General features: G+C 34.9%; 1 protein-coding gene across 3 annotated transcripts in view; it reads left to right on the forward strand.

Annotated features, from left to right (window-relative positions):
• RNGTT (RNA guanylyltransferase and 5'-phosphatase) overlaps positions 1 to 19,757 on the forward strand; it is a 316,627-nt gene that overhangs the window by 116,388 nt on the left and 180,482 nt on the right. For all 3 annotated transcript variants that reach the window (XM_057311201.1, XM_026511830.4, XM_057311200.1), the window contains one exon: positions 2,219 to 2,383. In XM_057311201.1, the coding sequence (XP_057167184.1) occupies positions 2,219 to 2,383 (165 nt within the window). The remainder of the gene's footprint in view (positions 1 to 2,218; positions 2,384 to 19,757) is intronic.

Raw genomic sequence — 19,757 nt, forward strand, 5'->3', positions numbered from 1 at the left:
AGTAAAAATTAACGTGCATATATTGTGAGCATTTGTTAGGGTATGTATTTAGATTGGGTACAAAATCAAAAGAAATTTGTGGACCATCGTTCTAATGGATAAGAAATAAATGTAAAGAAATAATTATAATAGTATAACAACAATAAAGGTATGTCAGAGATACAGGAATATATGAAAGGTACTGGAGAGGTGAGAGTATTTCAGTTTAACCAGGGTATAGTTGAGTCAAAGAAGTGTGGACTCGCAGATAGAGAAAGTTACGTGGATTAATTTTGAAGGATAGAATCATGGAGGTCAGGAGCATTAGAGATGATTAGTGTACTTGATGTGTGTTGGGATGTGGGACACAGCAAGAAATGAGAACAGATTGTTGACTAGGGGGCCAGGTGACTTGGATAAGACATTTTAGCTTAGTTCTGGATATAAGAGGGCACTATTGAAGGGTTTTAGTTAGGGTAATGATAGGATCACACTTTCATTGTTTTGAAAGATAACTCTAGTGGCAGCATGGGTAGTATTTGAAGTGAGAAAGAATTCAAAACTAGGAAGTCAGTTAATAGTTATCGAGTTCTTTTTGTTGTCTTTTTTCAGTGATTTTTTTTTTTTTTAAAGATTTTACTTATTTATTTGACAGAGAGAGAGGCAGCGAGAGAGGGAACACAAGCAGGGCGAGTGGGAGAGGGAGAACCAGGCTTTCCGCTGAGCGGGGAGCCAGAGGCAGTGCTCGATCCCAGGACCCTGGGATCATGACCTGAGCCGAAGGCAGACGCTTAACGACTGAGCCACCCAGTTGCCCCTTTTTTTTCAGCGATTTAACACTACCTAACAAACGCTTCCTTTCCTGTAGGCAGCATAGATTTGAAGGTGAACTTGCTTTCAATTTTTTCTTGTTGTTTTGGTTTATATATATATAAGTAAAAAGTATTTAGGAGAAAATTTAGACTAAGTATTTTTAGACACTTGTTAGACTATTTTCTTAAAAAAATGGACAACTTGCTTGTTCCACATTAACTTTATAGGGGTCTGCATTCATCTAATAGGTCTAATAAATAAGCCTAACATTTTAGATTTTTCAACCTTGTTGGTGATGTAGGTGATGTGGAAAAGATTACACATGGAGTTTGTGATTATTTACTGATCTTTCCTCAATACATACCTTTTACAAACAGTTATATGCCTTTATGTAAAGGGAACATATACTACCTCATACCTAGGTCTCACTTGCTTTGTCTTGCTCCTTCTTCTTTGCTGAGTATCAAAATTGTCATCCTTCCAGTAGAAAAAGTCATCCTTAAGGCATACAAATACTGTCACCTATTTGTAAGTGTTGGGTTGTGTAAATGTTAGGTTGAGTAATATAGATTAGAGAAGAGGAAGAAGATGAAAAGGTGAGAAAAATTCATGGAAGGGTGTCCAGTTGCAAAGTAAAGAAGAGGGGTACTTGATATGAGCTGATGCTACTAATCTGGATGGTTACTGTCATCCAGATGAAATGTTAGAAGCTGTATTATTATATGCCATTAAGATAGGGTAAGCCCCTACCTTCAACTTACAGAAAAAGTCTATGCACTTTTTACTTTATGGTTCAGATCATCTATACCACATATATGTACCCTATTGTCTGTAACTGTATATGGAGAACTTTCTTTTTAACTATATGATTGACAATATTATGGAGACTTTGTTCTATATTAATTTTTAGAGTTGAGGGTGTATTTGTCTAATAATAATCTTTTACTTATTGATGGCTGTAAAGCATTAGCGCTTTAAGCAACAAAAAACATTATAGGTGATTGTGTTGCTTATTTTGATGTGTTATTTGCTTATACTTTCCTGAATTATGTGGATTGTAGTTTTTTACAGATTTTACTAATTCATATAATTTTACTAATTCAAATACTAAAATGATTAGTGAGTATATTAATACTTTAATTCAGATGTGAAAACTTCAGATCAATTTATATTAGAGAAGATTTATACCACTCTCCCATACTATTTTATGCATTTATAATTTTAAAATAAGTAACCGTGTATGTGTTTAGGTGTGTTTAATTAGTGAAATCAGGACTGGCATGTGTGGTTGCGCAGGCTGTGCGTTGGACAACTCCAGAGGATGCTGTTTACGTAGACTGCTATGTATACTGTGACAACCTTAATAATTATGCTGATAAGATAGTTTTCAGTGTTGAAATTTAAATAATTGTCTCATTTAATTCAGGCACAGCCAGTTGGAGATTGTGATTTTAATATTCGTCTGCAGTGTATAGAAAGAGAAATAATAAGTCCTCGACATGAAAAAATGAAGACTGGGCTCATTGACAAAACACAGGAACCATTTAGTGTCAGAAATAAGCCATTTTTTGACATCTATACTTCAAGAAAGGTAAAATTTTCTAATTGGTACTTACAGTGTGTCATAATTCAGCTTGTGAGAGGAATATGAATGACATTTTACTGCCCAGTTGTCTTGATTTTTTCAGAAATTATTTTAATTGAATATAGCACTATTCTGGACAAACGTGCAATTCCCAAGTCTTCTCCAGAGTAAGATTCTCAGTGGTAGAAACTTAAATTGGGTTACTTTCTTGTTTCTCATAATAGTTTTTTATTCATGGGTCTGTGTTATGTTTTTTAAAAAAACTGTAAAGAATGGTATAGTGTGAAAATCAGCTGTTACGCCTTCTGAAGGTCACCGGTGGTGACCTTATTTAAAAAAATTCATTTGCAGGCACATATATATTGAGAGTTTTATTTCTTTCTATTGTTTTTTTTATTATAATATTTGTTTATTATTTTTTTTATGTTAGTCACCATACAGTACATCCCTGGTTTTTGATGTGAAGTTTGATGATTCATCAGTTGCATATAATACCCAGTGCACCATGCAATATGTGCTCTCCTTACTACCCATCACCGGCGTATCCCATTCCTCATCCCCCTCCCCTCTGAAGCCCTCAGTTTGTTTCTCAGAGTCCATAGTCTCTCATGCTAGGAGAAGAAAGGGATAAAGAAAGGAGGGGGAATGAAGCATGAGAGACTATGGACTCTTTCTATTGTTTTGATACTTAAAATACATCATACTGAATCTTCTTGGATTGTTGTTTTTTCATTTAACAGTGTGGCTTGGAAGTATTTCCAGGTCAGTGGTTAGACATTGTTTTTTAACTGCTACATAGTATTTGACAGTAAAGGTGCACCATGAAATTATTATTTTTTGGAAAAGGGTGGTTATGGTAGAATAATATAGGAAATATAGCAACATATGCAAATCCTTTCTAGTATAATCCCACATGCTAGATGATGTAAATTTTTGTTCTATCTTACCTGCTTCTATTCATACCCACTTAATTTGGTATTAGCCCTTGGATATAATAGTAGCAGTAATCCCAGCACTGCCCAGTGCCTATCTTTTTTCCTGTCAAGGTATATATAGCTATCATTCTGTTTTTATTGATATTTTGCATAACACCTGCTTGGTGTGGAACTGATAAGTTGACCTCTGCTGCCATGATCTTCCCATAGTTCACTGCTTGCCTTTTGTGTCTGTTGTGGCAGCAGGGATATTATCGGGTCATCTACTTCTATGCCCTGCCCAATCTGTAGGGTAAAAATAAGGTTGACTGACAATTAATGTGGGCCACGTCATTAGTGAAAATTTGCTAACTGGAGCAATGTGCTCTTACAGAAATACTTTTGAAATTATAAATCAGTGTAAAAGTTGGGCAGAAGCCACATGGTTTCAGTTTGCATTCAGTTTAAAAAAAAAAAGAACTAACTTGCCAGCTTGTGCTGTCATAATTCAATTTCAGCGTTTAAGAAAATGTGTCTTAGATTGTATATTTCTTGAGTCAGAATCAGTGCTACTTAGAAATATTTGCAGTGGATGACTATTAGAACTATTCTTTAGGGATATGAAGCAGTTGAGTTGAACAGTTTTTCATGTAGTTTTTCACTACAAAAACCTGTTCTTTTTTTCTCTTTATTCTTAGCTTATAAACCCCTTTAAAAAATCCTAGGATATTCTTTTTTTTAAAGGAATTCTGGTTGGAATTTTAACTATAACTCCCTTCCCCCACTTTCCAGTTCTTACTGTTTTGTTCCTAGTAATCCAGAAGGAAAGTGCATTTTGTAGCAGAGTTGGTCTAAAGGGTAGGACTGTAGTAACACCAGGTATAGGATAGTAGCTACAGTTAACAGATTATTGCTGTAGAGATTCTTAGTATTTTTATTATTGCTAATGGGAATGGGTGAACTAGTGATATTATGAATGATAAAGCATTTGCAGAGAAGTATATATCATTTTTACGAGGAATACTAGTTTTTATATGGTTTTAAACAAAATTTACAGCTATGAAGAATGCATAGGTTTTTGCAGAACATAATAGAATTTCATTTCTGTATATCTATAAAATCGTGGTGATAGCTTCGATTTTAGGACTTTATGTAGCTCTGTTAAAAACCTACTCAGTTTGTCATTTGATCTGTCAAACCCAGTGAAGAGGTAATGAGTTGTTCAGTTTTTAATTTTAATATACATAGTTAGAATATAACATCCAAGATAGTAAAAATAAATAGCAACTTCTCAAATTACAACTTACTTGTATTTACAACTTGAAGGCCAATTAAAAAGGAATTATTTGAATGGATTAATATGGTTTACAAAATTTTAAAGGCATGTAGCGGAGTTTCTCTGAAAGTTTCCTATTCTTTTATCACCTCAGAAGAATAACCATTGCCATTAGCACTAACTGTATCCATCAGAATTTTCCTCTGCATATATAAGCAAATACATTTATTAATATTCTTACCAACCGTATCAAAGGGGTGATTCTTAATACACTATTCTGTGGTTTTTTTTTTTTTTTTTTTGCTTAACAATATATTTTGAGTCCCTTGCCCTATTGGTACATAGAGATCATCCTTTTTTTTTTTTTTTTTTTTAAACGAACGGGCAGGTTTCCATCTTATCAGTGTACCATAATTTATTCCATAGCTTAGACATTTGAGTTGTATTTAGTCATTTGGTAGATTTTTGTTTATTTGTTTTGCATATGAATATCTGATTGTTTCTGCACCAGTTATTGAAGAGACTCTCCTTTTTTCATTGAATTGCTTTTGTACCTTTATGAAAAGTAAGCTGTCAAGTATGTTTGGGTCTTTTTCTAGTCCCTCTGTTCTATTCCCTTGATTGTATTTGTCTGTCTTTACACTATTACCATACTATCTTGATTACTTTTCAAATTAAATCTTGAATGAGATAGGATTATCTTCCAACTTTGTACTTCTTTTTTGAAGTTGTTTTGGCTATTCTAGGCCTCTGCATTTTCATATGAATTTTAGAATAAGCTTGTCAGTATGTACAAAGTGCATGCTGGAATTTGGATTGGGATGGCATTGAATATATAGGTCAATTTAGGGGGAAGAATTGATACCTTAACAATGCTGAGTTTTCGAATTTATCAACCTGGTATTTCTCTCCTTTTTATTTTAAAGGTCTTTAATTTCTCTCATTTTTGTAGTTTTAAGGATCAGGTTTTACTTATCTGACTTTTTTCAAATTTATTTCATACTGTTTGATATAAATAGTATTAAAAATTTCAATTTCTAATTGTTGATAATGTATAGTAATACATTGATTTTGGTATGTTGATTTCTTTCTTGCAGTCTTGCAAAACTCACTTATTCCTCTACTAGCTTTTTATAGATTTCAACTGACATAGACAAGCATGTCATCTGTAAGAAAGGGGCACTTTTACTTTTCCTTTCCAATCTGGGTACCATTTATTTTTTTCTCTTGCCTTTTTGCACTGGCTAGAGCCTCTTATTTAATGTTGAATGGAAGTAGTGAGAGCGAATAGCCATATTTGTTCCTTTTCTTTGGAGCAAGAAAAGTTTGTTTTTAACTGTAAAGGGTGATGTTACTTGTAGGACTTTAGCAGATGCCTTTTATACAAGATGAGTTTTTAAATTTGAAAGCTATTGATTTTAGTATACTAATTTTATACAGTTCTCATTGTATTTTGTTACTGTTTGTTAGTAACGGTTGATTCTCTTGGATTTTTTTAGGTACTTAATCATATTAAAGAAAAATAGATATAGTTCTCCTCTTTAGATTTTTCATACATTAATTTTTCTCTTATCTGATTCAGTTATGTATTAGTACAATTTTGAATTGTAGTGATAGTTACAGGGATCCTTGTCTTGTCCTTGATTTGAGTGGAAATACTTCCAGTGATTCTTCAAAGTATAATATATTGCCTTTGAGTCTGGAATCTATTTTATCAGGTTAAACAAGTGTCTGGTTCTATTTTTACTGAGTTGTTTTGTTTCTAATAAAGAATAAGTATACAGTGTTGTCAGATGGCTTTTTATGTACTATCGGTATAATACTGTTATCTTTTTCTGTTAGATTTGTTTATCTCATGAATTATATGAAAATATATCCTCATGTGATAAGCTCTACTTAATCTTAATGTATTGTTATTTTTAAAGACTTTGTTATTATAATTTCTTTAAAGCAGTTTTAGGTTCAACAACATTTTTTTTTTTTTTTTTTTTTTTTTTTTTAGTTTCAGGTTTTTGTTTAAATCCCAGTTAGTTAACATACAATACAGTGTAATATTAGTTTCAGGTGTAGAATTTAGTGATTCACCACACATACAATACCCAGTGCTCATCACAACAAGTGCCCTCCTTAATACACATCACCTTTTTAACCCATTCCCCTGCCTACCTCCCCTCCAGCAACCCTCATTTTGTTCTCCATAGTTAAGAGACCGTTTTCTGGTTTGCCTCTCTCCCCACCATGTTCATTTGTTTTGTTTCTTAAATTCCACGTACCAATGAAATCATATGGTATTTGTCTTTCTCTGACTTAATTCGCTTACTCTCTAGCTCCATCCACATCATTGCAAATGGCAAGATTTCATTATTTTTAATGGCTGAGTAATACTCCATTGTATATATATATATATCACATCTTCTTTATCCATTCATCAGTCGTTGGACAGCTGGGCTGTTTCCATAATTTGGCTGTTGTTGATAATGCTGGTATAAACATTGGGGTGCAGGTATCCCTTCGAATCAGTGTTTTTGTATCCTTTATGTAAATACCTAGTAATGCAATAGCTGGATCCTAGGGTGGTTCTATTTTTAACTTTTTGAGGAACCATTTTCCAGAATGGCTGCACCAGTTTGCATTCCCACCAACAATGCAAGAGGGTTCCCCTTTATCTGCATCCTTGCCAACATATGTTGTTTGCTGTGTTGTTAATTTTAGCCATTCTGACAGGTGTGAGGCGATATCTCATTGTAGTTTTGATTTGTATTTCCCTGATGATGAGTGATGTTGAACATCTTTTCATGTGTCTGTTAGCCATCTCTATGCTTTCTTTGGAAAAAATGTCTAGTCATGTCTTCTGCCCATTTTTTGACTGGATTATTTGTTTTTGAGTTTGAGTTTGGTAAGTTCTTTATATATTTTGGATACTAACCACATATCAGAGACGTCATTTACAAATATCTTCTCCCATTCTGAAGGTTGTCTTTTAGTTTTGTTGCTTGTTGTCTTCGCTGTACACAAGCTTTTTATCTTGCTGAAGTCCCAATAATTCATTTTTGCTTTTGTTTCCCTTGCCTCAGGAGATGTATCTAGTAAGAAGTTGGTATGGCTGATGTCAAAGAGGTTACTGCCTGCGTTTTCCTCCACGATTTTGATGGTTTCCTGTTTCACATTTATGTCTTTCATCTATTTTGAATTTATTTTAGTATATGGTGTAAGAAAGTGGCCCAGTTTCATTCTTTTGCACGTTGCTGTCCAGGTTCCTGACACCATTTGTTGAAGTTACCATCTTTTTTCCATTGGATTTTCTTTCCTGCTTTGTCAAAGATTAGTTGACCATGTAGTTGTGGGTCCATTTCTGGGTTTTCTGTTCTGTTCCATGATCTATGTGTCTGTTTTTGTGCCAATAACGTACTGTCTTGATCACTACAACTTTGTAGTATCTTTTGAAGTCCAGAGTTGTGATGCCTCCAGCTTTTTGCTTTTCTTTTTCAAGATTACTTTGGCTATTTGGGGTCTTTTGTGGTTCCATACAGATTTTGGATTGTTTGTTCTAGCTCTGTGGAAAATGCTGGTGGTATTTTGATAGGCTTGCATTAAATGTATAGATTGCTTTGGGTAGTATAGACATTTTAACAATGTTTGTTCTTCTGATATATGAGCATGGAATGTTTTTGCATTTCTTTGTGTCATCTTCAGTTTCTTTCATAAGTGTTCTTATGTAGTTTTCAGAGTACAGGTCTTTTACCTCGTTGGTTAGGTTTTTCATTGGTATCTTATGGTTTTTGCTGCAATTGTAAATGGTATCAATTCCTTGACTTCTTTTCTGATCCTTCATTACTGATAATATAGAAATGCAACAGATTTCTGTGTGTTGATTTGTATCATGCGACTTTACTGAATTTGTTTATCAGTTCTAACAGTTTTTGTTTTTTTTTTTTTTGGTATTTTCTTTTGGGTTTTCTACATAGACTGCTATGTCATTGGCAATTGTGAAAGTTGGACTTCTTCTTTGCTGATGTGGATGCCTTTGATTTCTTTTTGTTGTCTGATTGCTGAGGCTAGGATGTCCAATACTGTGTTAAATAACAGTGGGGAGAGTGGACATCCCTGTCTTGTTCTTGACCTTAGAGGGTTTTTCGCCATTGAGGCTGATATTAGTTATGGGCCTTTCTTATTTGACCTTTATGATGTTGAGGTATGTGTTTTCTCTATTCCTACCTTGTTGAGGTTTCTATCAAAAAAGTTTCCCAAACAAAAGCTAAAGGAATTTGTGACCACTAAACCAGCTGCAAGAAATATTAAAGGGCACTCTTTGAGTGGGAAAGAAAGACCACTCAACAAAGACTAGAAAGCAACAAAGACTAGAAAAAAGAAACAGAGAATATCTCCAGAAACAATGACAAAACAAGTAATGAAATGACATTAATTTCAGATCAGTAATTACTCTGAATGTAAATGGACTAAATGCTCCAATCAAAAGACATAAGGTGTCAGAATGGATAAAAGAAATAAGATCCATCTATATGCTCCCTCCAAGAGACTCATTTTAGACCTAAAGACACCTGTAGATTGAAAATAAGGGGATGGAGAAATGTTTACCATGCAAATGGATGTCAAAGGAAAGCCCGAATAGCAATATCTATATCAGACAAACCACATTTTAAACCAAACACTGTAATGAGATGAAGAAGGGCACTACATCATAATAAAGGGGTCCATCCAACCAGAAAATCTGACAATTGTAAATATTTATGCCCCCAACTTGGGAGCACCCAAGTATATAAAATAATTTATAACAAACATAAGGGAACTCACTGATAAAAATGCAATAATAGTAGGGGACTTTAACACCCCACTTATAACAATGGACAGATCTAAGCAGAAAATCAACAAGGAAACAATGGCTTTGAATGACACATTGGACCAGATGGACTTCACAGATATAGTCAGAACATTTCATCCTTAAAGCATAAGAATACATATTCTGTTTGAGTGCACATGGGACATTCTCCAAAAGAGATCACATACTAGGTCACAAATCAGGCCTCAACAAGCACGAAAAGTTTAGGATCATACCATCCATATTTTCCGACAACAGCGCTATGAAACTTGAAGTCAACCACAAAAAATTTGAAAGACCACAAATACATGGAGGCTAAAGAACATCCTACTAAAGAATGAATGGGTCAACCAAGAAATTCAAGAAGAAATTTAAAAATACATGGAAACAAATGAAAATGAAAATACAGTGGTTCAAAAACTTTGTGATGCAGCAAAAGTGGTTGTAAGAGGGAAGTCTATAGCAATACAGGCCTACCTCAAGAAGCAAGAAAAATCTCAAATATGCAGTCTAACCTTACACCTAGAGGAGCTAGAAAAAGAACAACAAATGAAGCCTAAAGCCAGCAGAAGAAAGGAAATAATAAAGATTAGAGCAGAAATAAATGACATAGAACAAACAAGCAATAGTAGAACAGATCAATGACACTAGGAGCTAGTTTTTTAAAGAATTAATAAAATTTGATGAACCCCTAGACAGACTTACGAAAAAGAAAAGAGAAAGTATCCCAATAAATAAAACCAGTAATGAGAAAGGAGAGATCACAACCAACACCATAGAAATACAAACGATTTTAAGAGAATATTATGAAAAATTATATGCCAACAAACTGGGCAATCTGGAAGAAATGGATAAATTCCTAGAACCATATAAACTACCAAAACTGAAACAGGGAGAAATAGAAAACTTGAACAGACCAATAACCAGCAAAGAAATTGAATCCATAATCAAAAGTCTCCCAACAAACAAAAGTCCAGGGCCAGATGGCTTCCCAGGGGAATTCTACCAAACATATAAAGAAAGGTAAATACCTATTTTTCCTCAAACTGTTCCAAAAAATATAAATGGAAGGAAAACTTCCAAACTCTTTCTATGAGGCCAGTATTACTTTGATTCCAAAACCAGACAAAGACCCCACCGAAAAGGAGAATTACAAGCCAATGTCTCTGATGAACATGGATGCAGAAATTCTCAGTAAGATACTAGCCAATAGAATCCAACAGTACATTAAAGGGATTATTCACCACAACCAAGTGGGATTTATTCCTGGGCTACAGGGGTGGTTCAGCATCTGCAAATCAATCAGTGTGATACACCACCTTAATAAGAGAAGGGATAAGAACCATATAATCCTCTCAATAAATGCAGAAAAAGCATTTGACTAAGTATAGCATCCATTCTTTTTTTTTTTTTTTTTAAGATTTTATTTATTTACTTGAGAGAGAAGGAGAGCACTCAGCGGGAGTGGGAGAGGTAGAAGCAGGCTGCCTGCTGAGCACAGAGCCCTGAGCCAAAGGCAGATGCTTAACTGACTGAGCCACCCAGCTGCCTCTGAGAAACTCTTTGTCTCTCCTTCTATTCTGAATGACTGCCTTGCTGGATAGAGTGTTCTTGGCTGCATATTTTTCCCATTCAGTTGAATATATCATGCCACCCTCTCTGGCTTGCCACGTTGCTAACCTTATTTGTCTTCCTTTGTAAGTTAGGGAATTCTGTCTTTCTGCTTTTAGGATTTTTTTCTTTATATATGTATTTTGCAGTTTAACTACAATATATCTTGGTGTTGGTCTGCTTTTGTTGATTTTGATTGGAGTTCTCTGTGCCTCCTGTTTCCTTCTCCAGATTAGGGAAGTTTTTACCTATAACTTCCTCAAGTAAATCTTTTGCCCCCTTTTGCCCCCTTTACTTTTGGGACTCTTATAATATGAATGTTATTACGTTTTATGGAGTTGCTGAGTTTCTTGTCTACATTGATCCAATATTTTTCTTTCCCCCTTCTTTTTAGCTTCATTATTTTCCATAATTTTATATTCTATATCACTTATTTGTTCCTCTAATTCTTCCATCCTTGTGGTCATTATATCCAGTGAGTTTCAGATCTTGTTTATTGCATTTTTCGTTCTGGCCTGACTAGTTTTTAGGTCTTTTATCTCTGTAGTGAAGAACCCTGGTATCTTTTATGCTTTTCTCAACCCCAGCTAGTACTCTTATGATTGTTGGTTTAAATTCTGGATCAGGCATATTAATTATATCTGTTTCAATTAGATCCTAGGCTCTGACCTTTTCTTCTTCTTTCTTTTGAGATGAATTCCTCTGCCTTAGCATTTTGTCTAGGTCTGTGTCTTCTTCAGTGTGTTAGGAAATCCTGTTATGCTTCCTGCCCCTGAGAGTAATGGCTTTATGAAGAAGAGGTCATGTGCTGTCCAGGGCCTTGTGCTTCAGGAATGGTCTCTGATGTATGCTGTGTGTACTCTTCTGCTGTGTTTTTGCTGCTCTTTCCCCCAGGCCAGTCCTCAGCAGAGTTTCTCCTTGCCTGCATTGTGGAGTGTTTGGACCTCGGCCAGAGTGTGGCAGATTTTAACTAGGTGTGCCCTATTTGTTAAGAGACCTGATGATATTTCCACTAGAGCTGAAGCTTTGCAGAACTCTGTGGTCAGTAGATGTGGTACATGTAGTGGTTTGTGCTGGTCTTCTGGGGGAGGGGCCTGCTGAGCTGTATCTCAGGCACACTTGCCCAAGAAAAGCAGCACCAACTGACTGCAGGGTGGCAGGGCTTATTGTAAGCCAGTTAGGCCACCAGTGTTGGCTCTGTGCTGCTCACTGAAGTTATTTTATGCTGAGGAGTCTGGGAAGGTTATGCTGAGGAGTCTGGGAAGGTTATGCTGAGGGGCGGGGGAGGGAAATGGCACCTGCCAGGTCTCCCAGATGCACTCCAAGAAGGGGGAACCATCTCTTTCACTGTGTCCCAGGGAATCCTCAGATCTTGCCCTCTGCTCTTGGGTTATATGCCCTCCTTCTCCAAGGAGCACTGCAGCACCCACCCTTGCCACGGATCTCTAAAACTCTGGTCTTTGAGCCCCGTTGGTTGTAAAAAACTCAAAAAAATCAGCCCCTCTTGTTTTCTCAGTCACTGACTTCTGATTTTTATATTGTCTTTTTAGTTTTGCCTTTTCCAGAATGTCATATAGTAGGAATCACACTATTTAGTTTATTTATCTATTTTTAATTAATTAATTAATTAATTATTTTTTGTTTTTTTAAGATTTCAGTTTTAAGTACTCTCTACTCCCCAACATGGGGCTAGAACTTAGAACCCCGAGATGAAGAGTTGTATGTTTTACTGACTGAGCCAGCCAGGTGCCCTTTATTTTATTAGTAATGTACCATTAAATTTCTCTATGTCTTTTTCATGGCTTGATAGTTCATTTCTTCTTAGCGCTGAGTAATATTACATTGTTTGGATGTGCCGCTGTTTGTTTATCCATTCGCCTACTGAAGGACATTTTGGTTGCTTCCAGGTTTTGGCAATTATGAATAAAGCTGCTATAAGCACCCATGTGTAGGTTTTGTGTGGACATAAGTTTTCAACTTCTTTGGGTAAATACCAAGGAGGACGATAGCTGGGTCATATGGTAAGAGTATGTTTAGTTTTGTGATAAACCACCAAACTGTCTTCCAAAGCGGCTGTACCATTTTGTGTTCCCACCAGCAAAGAATGAGAGTTCCTGTTGTTCTACGTCCTTCTCAGCATTTGGTGATGTCAGTGTTTTAGATTTTGGCCATTCTAATAGATGTATAGTGTATCTTATTATTATTTTTAATTTGCAGTTCCCTGACGTATGATGTGGAGCATCTTTTCATATACTTATTTTTCATCTCTATATCTTCTTTGATGAGGTGTCTGTTAAGGTCTGTGACCTGTTTTTTAATTGAGTTGTTCATTTTGTTATTAAGAGTCTTTGGATATTTTGGATGAGAGTCCTTATTAGATGTGTTTTTTCAAATATTTTTTTCCAGTACGTGGTTTGTCTTCTTATTCTCTTGACATTGTCTTTCACACAGTAGAAGTTTGTAATTTTAATGAAGTCGCGTTTATCAGTTATTTCTTTCATGGATCATGTCTTTGGTATTAGATCTAAAAAGGCATCACTGTACTGCAGGTCATCTAGGTTTTTCCCTATATTATTTTCTAGGGTTTCATAGTTTTGCTTTTTACATTTAGGTCTATGATTTATTTTGAGTTAAATTTTTGTGTAGGGTGTAAGGTCTGTGTCTGCATTCATTTTTTGGCATATGATTTTCAGTTGTTCTGGCACCACCAGCTGTCTTTGCTCCATTGTATTGCCTTTGCTCCTTTGTCGTAGATCAGTTGACTGTATTTATGTGGGTCTGTTTCTAGGCTCAGTATTTTGTTCTACTGATCTGTTTGTCTATTCCTTTGCTAATACTACACTTTGTAGTGAATCTTAAAGTCAGGTCATGTCAGGTCTCCAACTTTGTTTCTTTCTTTTCAATATTATCTTGGTTGTTCTGGGTCTTTTGCCTCTCCATATAAATTTTAGAGTCAGTTTGCCAGTATCCACAGAATAATTTGCTGGCATTTTGATGGGGATTGCATTGAATCTATAGATCAAGTTGGGAAGAACTGACATTTTTTTATTATTGAGTCTTCCTATCCATGAACATGGAAGATCTCTCCATAATATATTATTTTTAAAAGATGTACTGCCCAGTTTTTTTTTTCTAACATTTTATTTAGGATTTTTGCATTGATGTCCATAAATGATCCTGTTCTGTAAATCTTTGGTAACTTTTACTTCAATGTTATAGTTGCTTCATAAAAAGAATGTAGGTTCTTTCTTTCTTTCTTTCTTTCTTTCTTTCTTTCTTTCTTTCTTTCTTTCTTTCTTTCCCTCTCTCCTTCCTTCCTTCCTTCCTTCCTTCCTTCCTTCCTTCCTCTCTTTTTCCTGTGTTCTGGAGTAGTTTTAATAGCATTGGAATTGCCTAGTTTTATTTTTTTTTAAAAGCAATTCCTTTTTTTTTTTTTTGAAGATTTTATTTATTTATTTGACACAGAGACAGCCAGTGAGAGAGAGACAAGCAGGGGGAGTGGGAGAGGAAGAAGCAGGCTCCCAGTGGAGGAGCCTGATGTGGGGCTCGATTCTAGAATGCCGGGATCACGCCCTGAGCCGAAGGCAGACGCTTAATGACTGAGCCTCCCAGGGGCCCCTGGAATGCCTAGTTTTGATGGGTTTTGTAGAATTCTTCCGTGAAACTATTTGGGTCTTAGTGTTTTTGGGTTGGATTAACAGATATATTGGACTTCCTCTACTTCTCCTATGAAATTTGGTTTGTTTAGATTTTCTCTGTCTTCTGGAGTCTGTTTTGGTAAATTATCATTCTTTGTAAAGTACCCATTTTATTAATATTTTAAAATGATTTGTATAGTATTGAGAAAAGTAATTAATTATAAGACTTTAAATTTCTTTTGTTTTTGTGGTTATTTCCTCTCAGGATTTATTAGTTGAATATTTGTTTCTTTGCTTTTTTCTTAATAATGATAGCTATATAAGTTTTTTCCCCTCCACAATAAATCAGCTTTCACTTATTAGATTTCTGCTCTTTTCCTAAGCAAAACCTGCTTTTATTTTTATTAATCTTAGTTTGTACCTCTCTTTATTTTATTGTCCTTTACCAGCTCTTTTCCCCCCTAAGATTTATTTACTTATTTTAGAGAGAGAGAGTGTGTGTGTGCAAGTGGGAGGAGGAGCAGTGGGAGAGGGAGAATCTTAAGCAGGTTCCATGCACAGCATAGACCCCGATGTGTGGCTCAACCTCATGACTTATGAGACCTGAGCTGAAACCAAAAGTCAGTTGCTTAACTGACTGAGCCACCCAGGCATCCCGTCCTTTTTTAACTTTTTGAGTTGGGCACTGAATTCATTGATTCTCATTCTTTTCTTACAGCTATTAGTACTTAAAATTTCCTTTGAACCTGCCATAGTCTGATAACTGGAATATGATATTGGGTAACTTTTGTCATGTTTTTAAGAACTCTACAATTTTGGTTTATTTTTGTTTTGTTTTTTTCATGCTTGTTAAAGAGTTTTGAAATTTCAAGGTGGAAGTCTTTTTTATTTTCTGAATTTGTTATTTTAAATTTTATTGTGTTATGGTAGAGAATATTATCTGTATTTTTCTGCATTTTGGAACTTTTTATAGGGTGTTATTAATTCTTTGGACTGTTTCTTAGACCCTTCAAAAGGTGTTATTTTTATAATTTCAGGGTAAGGATTTTGATATGTGTCAATCAAATTTAACTTACTAATTATATTTTTGATTTTAGTCTTTATATTCATATTTATTTTTGGTTCAGTTGATCTGTTATGAACTAAGTGAGGTGAATGAAAGCCTCCTAATACTAGTGTCTGTTTAATTATAATGTCTTCTAAAGTTTCTTCATGAATATTCATACTATGAATACAGTGCTTTTTGGTGATGATAAATTCACAGGTAATTATTTATTAATTTGGATTTATCTTCCTTAGACTTACAAACTTTTGTTTTACTTGTTTAATCTTTTTTTTTTTTTTTTTTTTTGGTCTTGACTTTTAAGATTGTGATTAATATTGTGAGCCTTGTTTCTTTTGGTTTGTATTTACCTTTGTCCATCTTACCATTTAAAAAGTCTTTTGAATCATAGTATTTTAGGTGTGTGCTTTGTATACAGTGAAGTTTTGTTTTCCTTTGTGATCCACACTGTAGCACTTCCATTATTTGGAATTTTAAACAGCTTTATTGAGATGTAATTGCATATCATATAACCTCCTCATTCAAAATGTACAATTTCAATGAATTCAATTTAGTGCACAGTTCAGAGTTGTGTGATCTCCACCACGATGAAGTTTAGAACATTTTCCATAACCTCCAGAAGAAACTCTGTACTTGTTAGCAACCATTCCCTAATTCTTCCAAACTTGCAGCCTTTGGCAGCCACCAGTCTACTTTCTGTCTCTGTAGATTAGCCTATTTTGGACATTTCATAGAAACAGAATCATTCAATATGTGGTATTTTGTGATTGGCTTCTTTTACATAGCCTAATGTTTTTAAGGTTTGTCCATGTTGTAGTGTGAATCAGTATTCCATTCCTCATTATGGCTGAATAATATATCATTATATGGATATATAACATTTAGTTTATCTGTTCTTCAGTTGATGGATATTTTTAGTTGTTTTTCCTTTTTGGTTATTATGAATAATGCTGCAACAAACATTTCTGTCCAAGTTCTTATGTGGACATGTGTTTAACTCCTTTATTTTTTAAAGTGATGATTTATTCCATTTACATTTATCCATGTGATAGATATGTTGGGTATCAATGCTGTCATTGTGTTTTGTTTTCTATTTTCATAGTTTACCACAAGTCTTTCATTCTGCTGTTAAAATGTATGGGGGTGCATGTGTTTCTAGTTTTCTGGTATTTGGATGGTCTGTATTTTGGTTCTTGTGGTTAATTTCATAATGATATTTTTCTATGATATCTTCAGTTTCGTATTTCTTTAAATATTACATATTAAATCCCTGCCCATTATATGTCTTTGCCCTTTTACTCCCATTTTTCTAGTATTAGTTTTTAATGAATAATATTATTTTCCTACTATAAAATGTACTTCTGCTACTTGATTTGTTAACATTAAATTGCCAACTTGGAGTTCCAGCCCATCATTTCTCCCTTTTTAACTTTCAGTTTTTATTTATATTATTTTCATATTATTGGGGTAGTTGATACTTACCCTCTGTTCTTTCCTTCTAATCCCCACATTTGTTTTATTTTACAGTTAATTATGCTTTACTGCTTTGATAACAGTACTCCTCTTCCCATTCTTGTTTGGCTAAAGTTTCTCTCTTAGTGGTTTTCTCAAGAATATTTCATGAGAACAGTGGTCCCTTAGTTCTTCGTGTTCGTTCAAAAGTGTTTGCTTATTGTAACCTTTATTTTTGAAGGGTCGTTTGGAGGAATAGAAAATCCTGGCTCACACTTAACCTTTGAGTGTTCCACTGTCTTGTAATATTTAATGTTGTTGTGAAGCAATAAGATGCCATCTGATTTTTTGTGGGTTTTTCCCTCCATTTTAATTAACTTAATCTTTTTGTTCCTTTGCTCAAAAGATTATCTTTAAAGTTCACTAATTTCCTAGATATGTCTTGGGGTTGACTGTTCTAGGTCATTTTTTTCTGGCATTTATGCCCTTCTTAATATGCAAATTCAAGTTTTAAATTTTCTTAACTTTTATATTTAAATATTTGTGATGTTGTACTGATTGGTTTTCCTCGTTGGACATTTTGGCTGTGTTCATATTGTGTCTCCTTTTCCATCTTCCAAGGCAGCAGTTCTCAGACTTCAGTGAGCATCTGAATCATCTGGAGGGCTTGTGAAAGCAGACTGTTGGGTTCCATTCCCAGATTTTCTGAGTCTAGTAGGTCTCTGGTGGCGTGAGAATTTGCGCTGTCTCCCAGATTCTCCAGTGAAGCTGCAGCTGCGGCTGCTTGTCCAGGGGCCCTACTTTGAGAACTGTTGCTCTAAATCTAATATTGATGCCCTGACGCTTTTAAATTCTTTTTCCTTTGTTCTGTTTCATTTTGTTGTGTCCTTTAAATCTATATTCTCTTGCTCCTTGTTCTATATTATTATATATTCTCTATATTCTTTCATTTCTATATGATGATTTTTTCCCTTGAACTATTTTCCTGTGTTTTGTCATACCCCTTTTCCAGTTGTTTTGCTGTCTTTTTCCTTGAATCTTTATATTTCTGCTTTGTTGGTCTTCTTTATAGCAGTGAGAGTTTTACTAATTTTTAAGAAGTCATGATAAAGTGTTTGGTAAAAATCGTCACACATGTATCGCAGTATTTTTTTGTCAAGTTTATACTGTTAGTATTACATTTCTACCTCTTTCATTCGGTACTTTTGTATTGATGCTGTGTCAGTTCCCTTAATATTACCCATCTTTAAAGAAATTAGATATGCCTGGATCAGTTATTTGTAGAAGGTTGCTGTGGGAGGAGAGTACAGATTATATTACCCAGAGTTTTACTGTGGCTATGCTTGTTCACCGAGTCAAGCTTGTTCTAGGCAGGATGTCTTTTCTGTGTGATTCTTTTAAGTAGACCCACTGAATCTGTTGTTCTAAACTTGCCTGGGAACTGGAGTGCTTCTGTCTCTAACACTTTTTATTCTAGTTTCTGTACTCAGTATTTCAAACATCGAAATTCGCTTTTGCACTTAAGGGCAAGCCGTTTACTTTCAGGGAATGTATTTTTGTGCACAGTTTCTGGAATCTGCTGCTAGTTCTTCTATCCACACTCTGAACTTTCCTTTAGCCCCTTTTCTCTTGGATTCTTGCTACTTTTTGTAGTCTGCATTTGTATTTTAGAGTCTGTGCATTAATATTTGCCTCAGTTTTGCTGAAAACTTGAGTTACTTAAAAAAAGTTTCTTTGATAATAAAATCACACGTAAAAATCTTGTTGCTAAGATGATTTACGGGAGGAAAAGGAGAGAACTGCATCAGTGTTCATGCTGCAACCTCAGGGCAATAATTCGAAAGCCTTTGGTTTGATTAAAGCACTGGGCAGATTTATGGGTTTTGTTAGAGATGACATTAAGTTCTCTTGTAAGATTTATTTTTGACTAAAGAAATGTAAACAGAATCACAGTTCATGTTTCTCTGTGGAGATATGCCCATGTATCATTGGAATTTGCTACTGTTAAATGAAGGGAATTATAAGCACAAGCCAGTTTTTTAAAAAGTTGAAATATCCTAAACTGTTCATTAGAATAAAGTTGTTTGTATTCTGAAACACAAAAAACAGAATTCTCCAAATACAGTAGCTAAGTGACGTGTGATCCTCATTGTTCTTGTTTGTTGGCCTAGCAGTTTTCAGAGTTGTTCCCCTCATCTGTCCCTTTACTGATGATCAGTTCTTCCCTCTCCTTCAGCGAAGTTCCCACCATTGTTGTGGGTGTGTTCTGGTTTATATGTCAACAGGTTTCTGTCCTGTTTATATTTCAAAAATTTATTGAAATCTTTCCCATCTTCTAATAGTTGTCCCCCACTCGCTTTTTATTGTTCTGAGTTAATTCCATTCTTGTCATTTTATTGGTGTCTCTGACCAGAGGGGGTGAAGTACATAACAGTTTTAACTGCATTGCTAACTGAAGTACATTTTCAAGAAAAACATGTGGGTATTCAATGCCCTTTTTCCTTGCATCATTTCGAAGTGTTCTGCTTCCTTTGAACATACTTAACATTGTAACCTTGGGTATTGATTGTTTTTATATAATATATCGGT

The sequence above is a fragment of the Ursus arctos genome, unplaced genomic scaffold (assembly GCF_023065955.2).
Source record: "Ursus arctos isolate Adak ecotype North America unplaced genomic scaffold, UrsArc2.0 scaffold_13, whole genome shotgun sequence".
Taxonomy (NCBI): Eukaryota; Metazoa; Chordata; class Mammalia; order Carnivora; family Ursidae; genus Ursus; species Ursus arctos.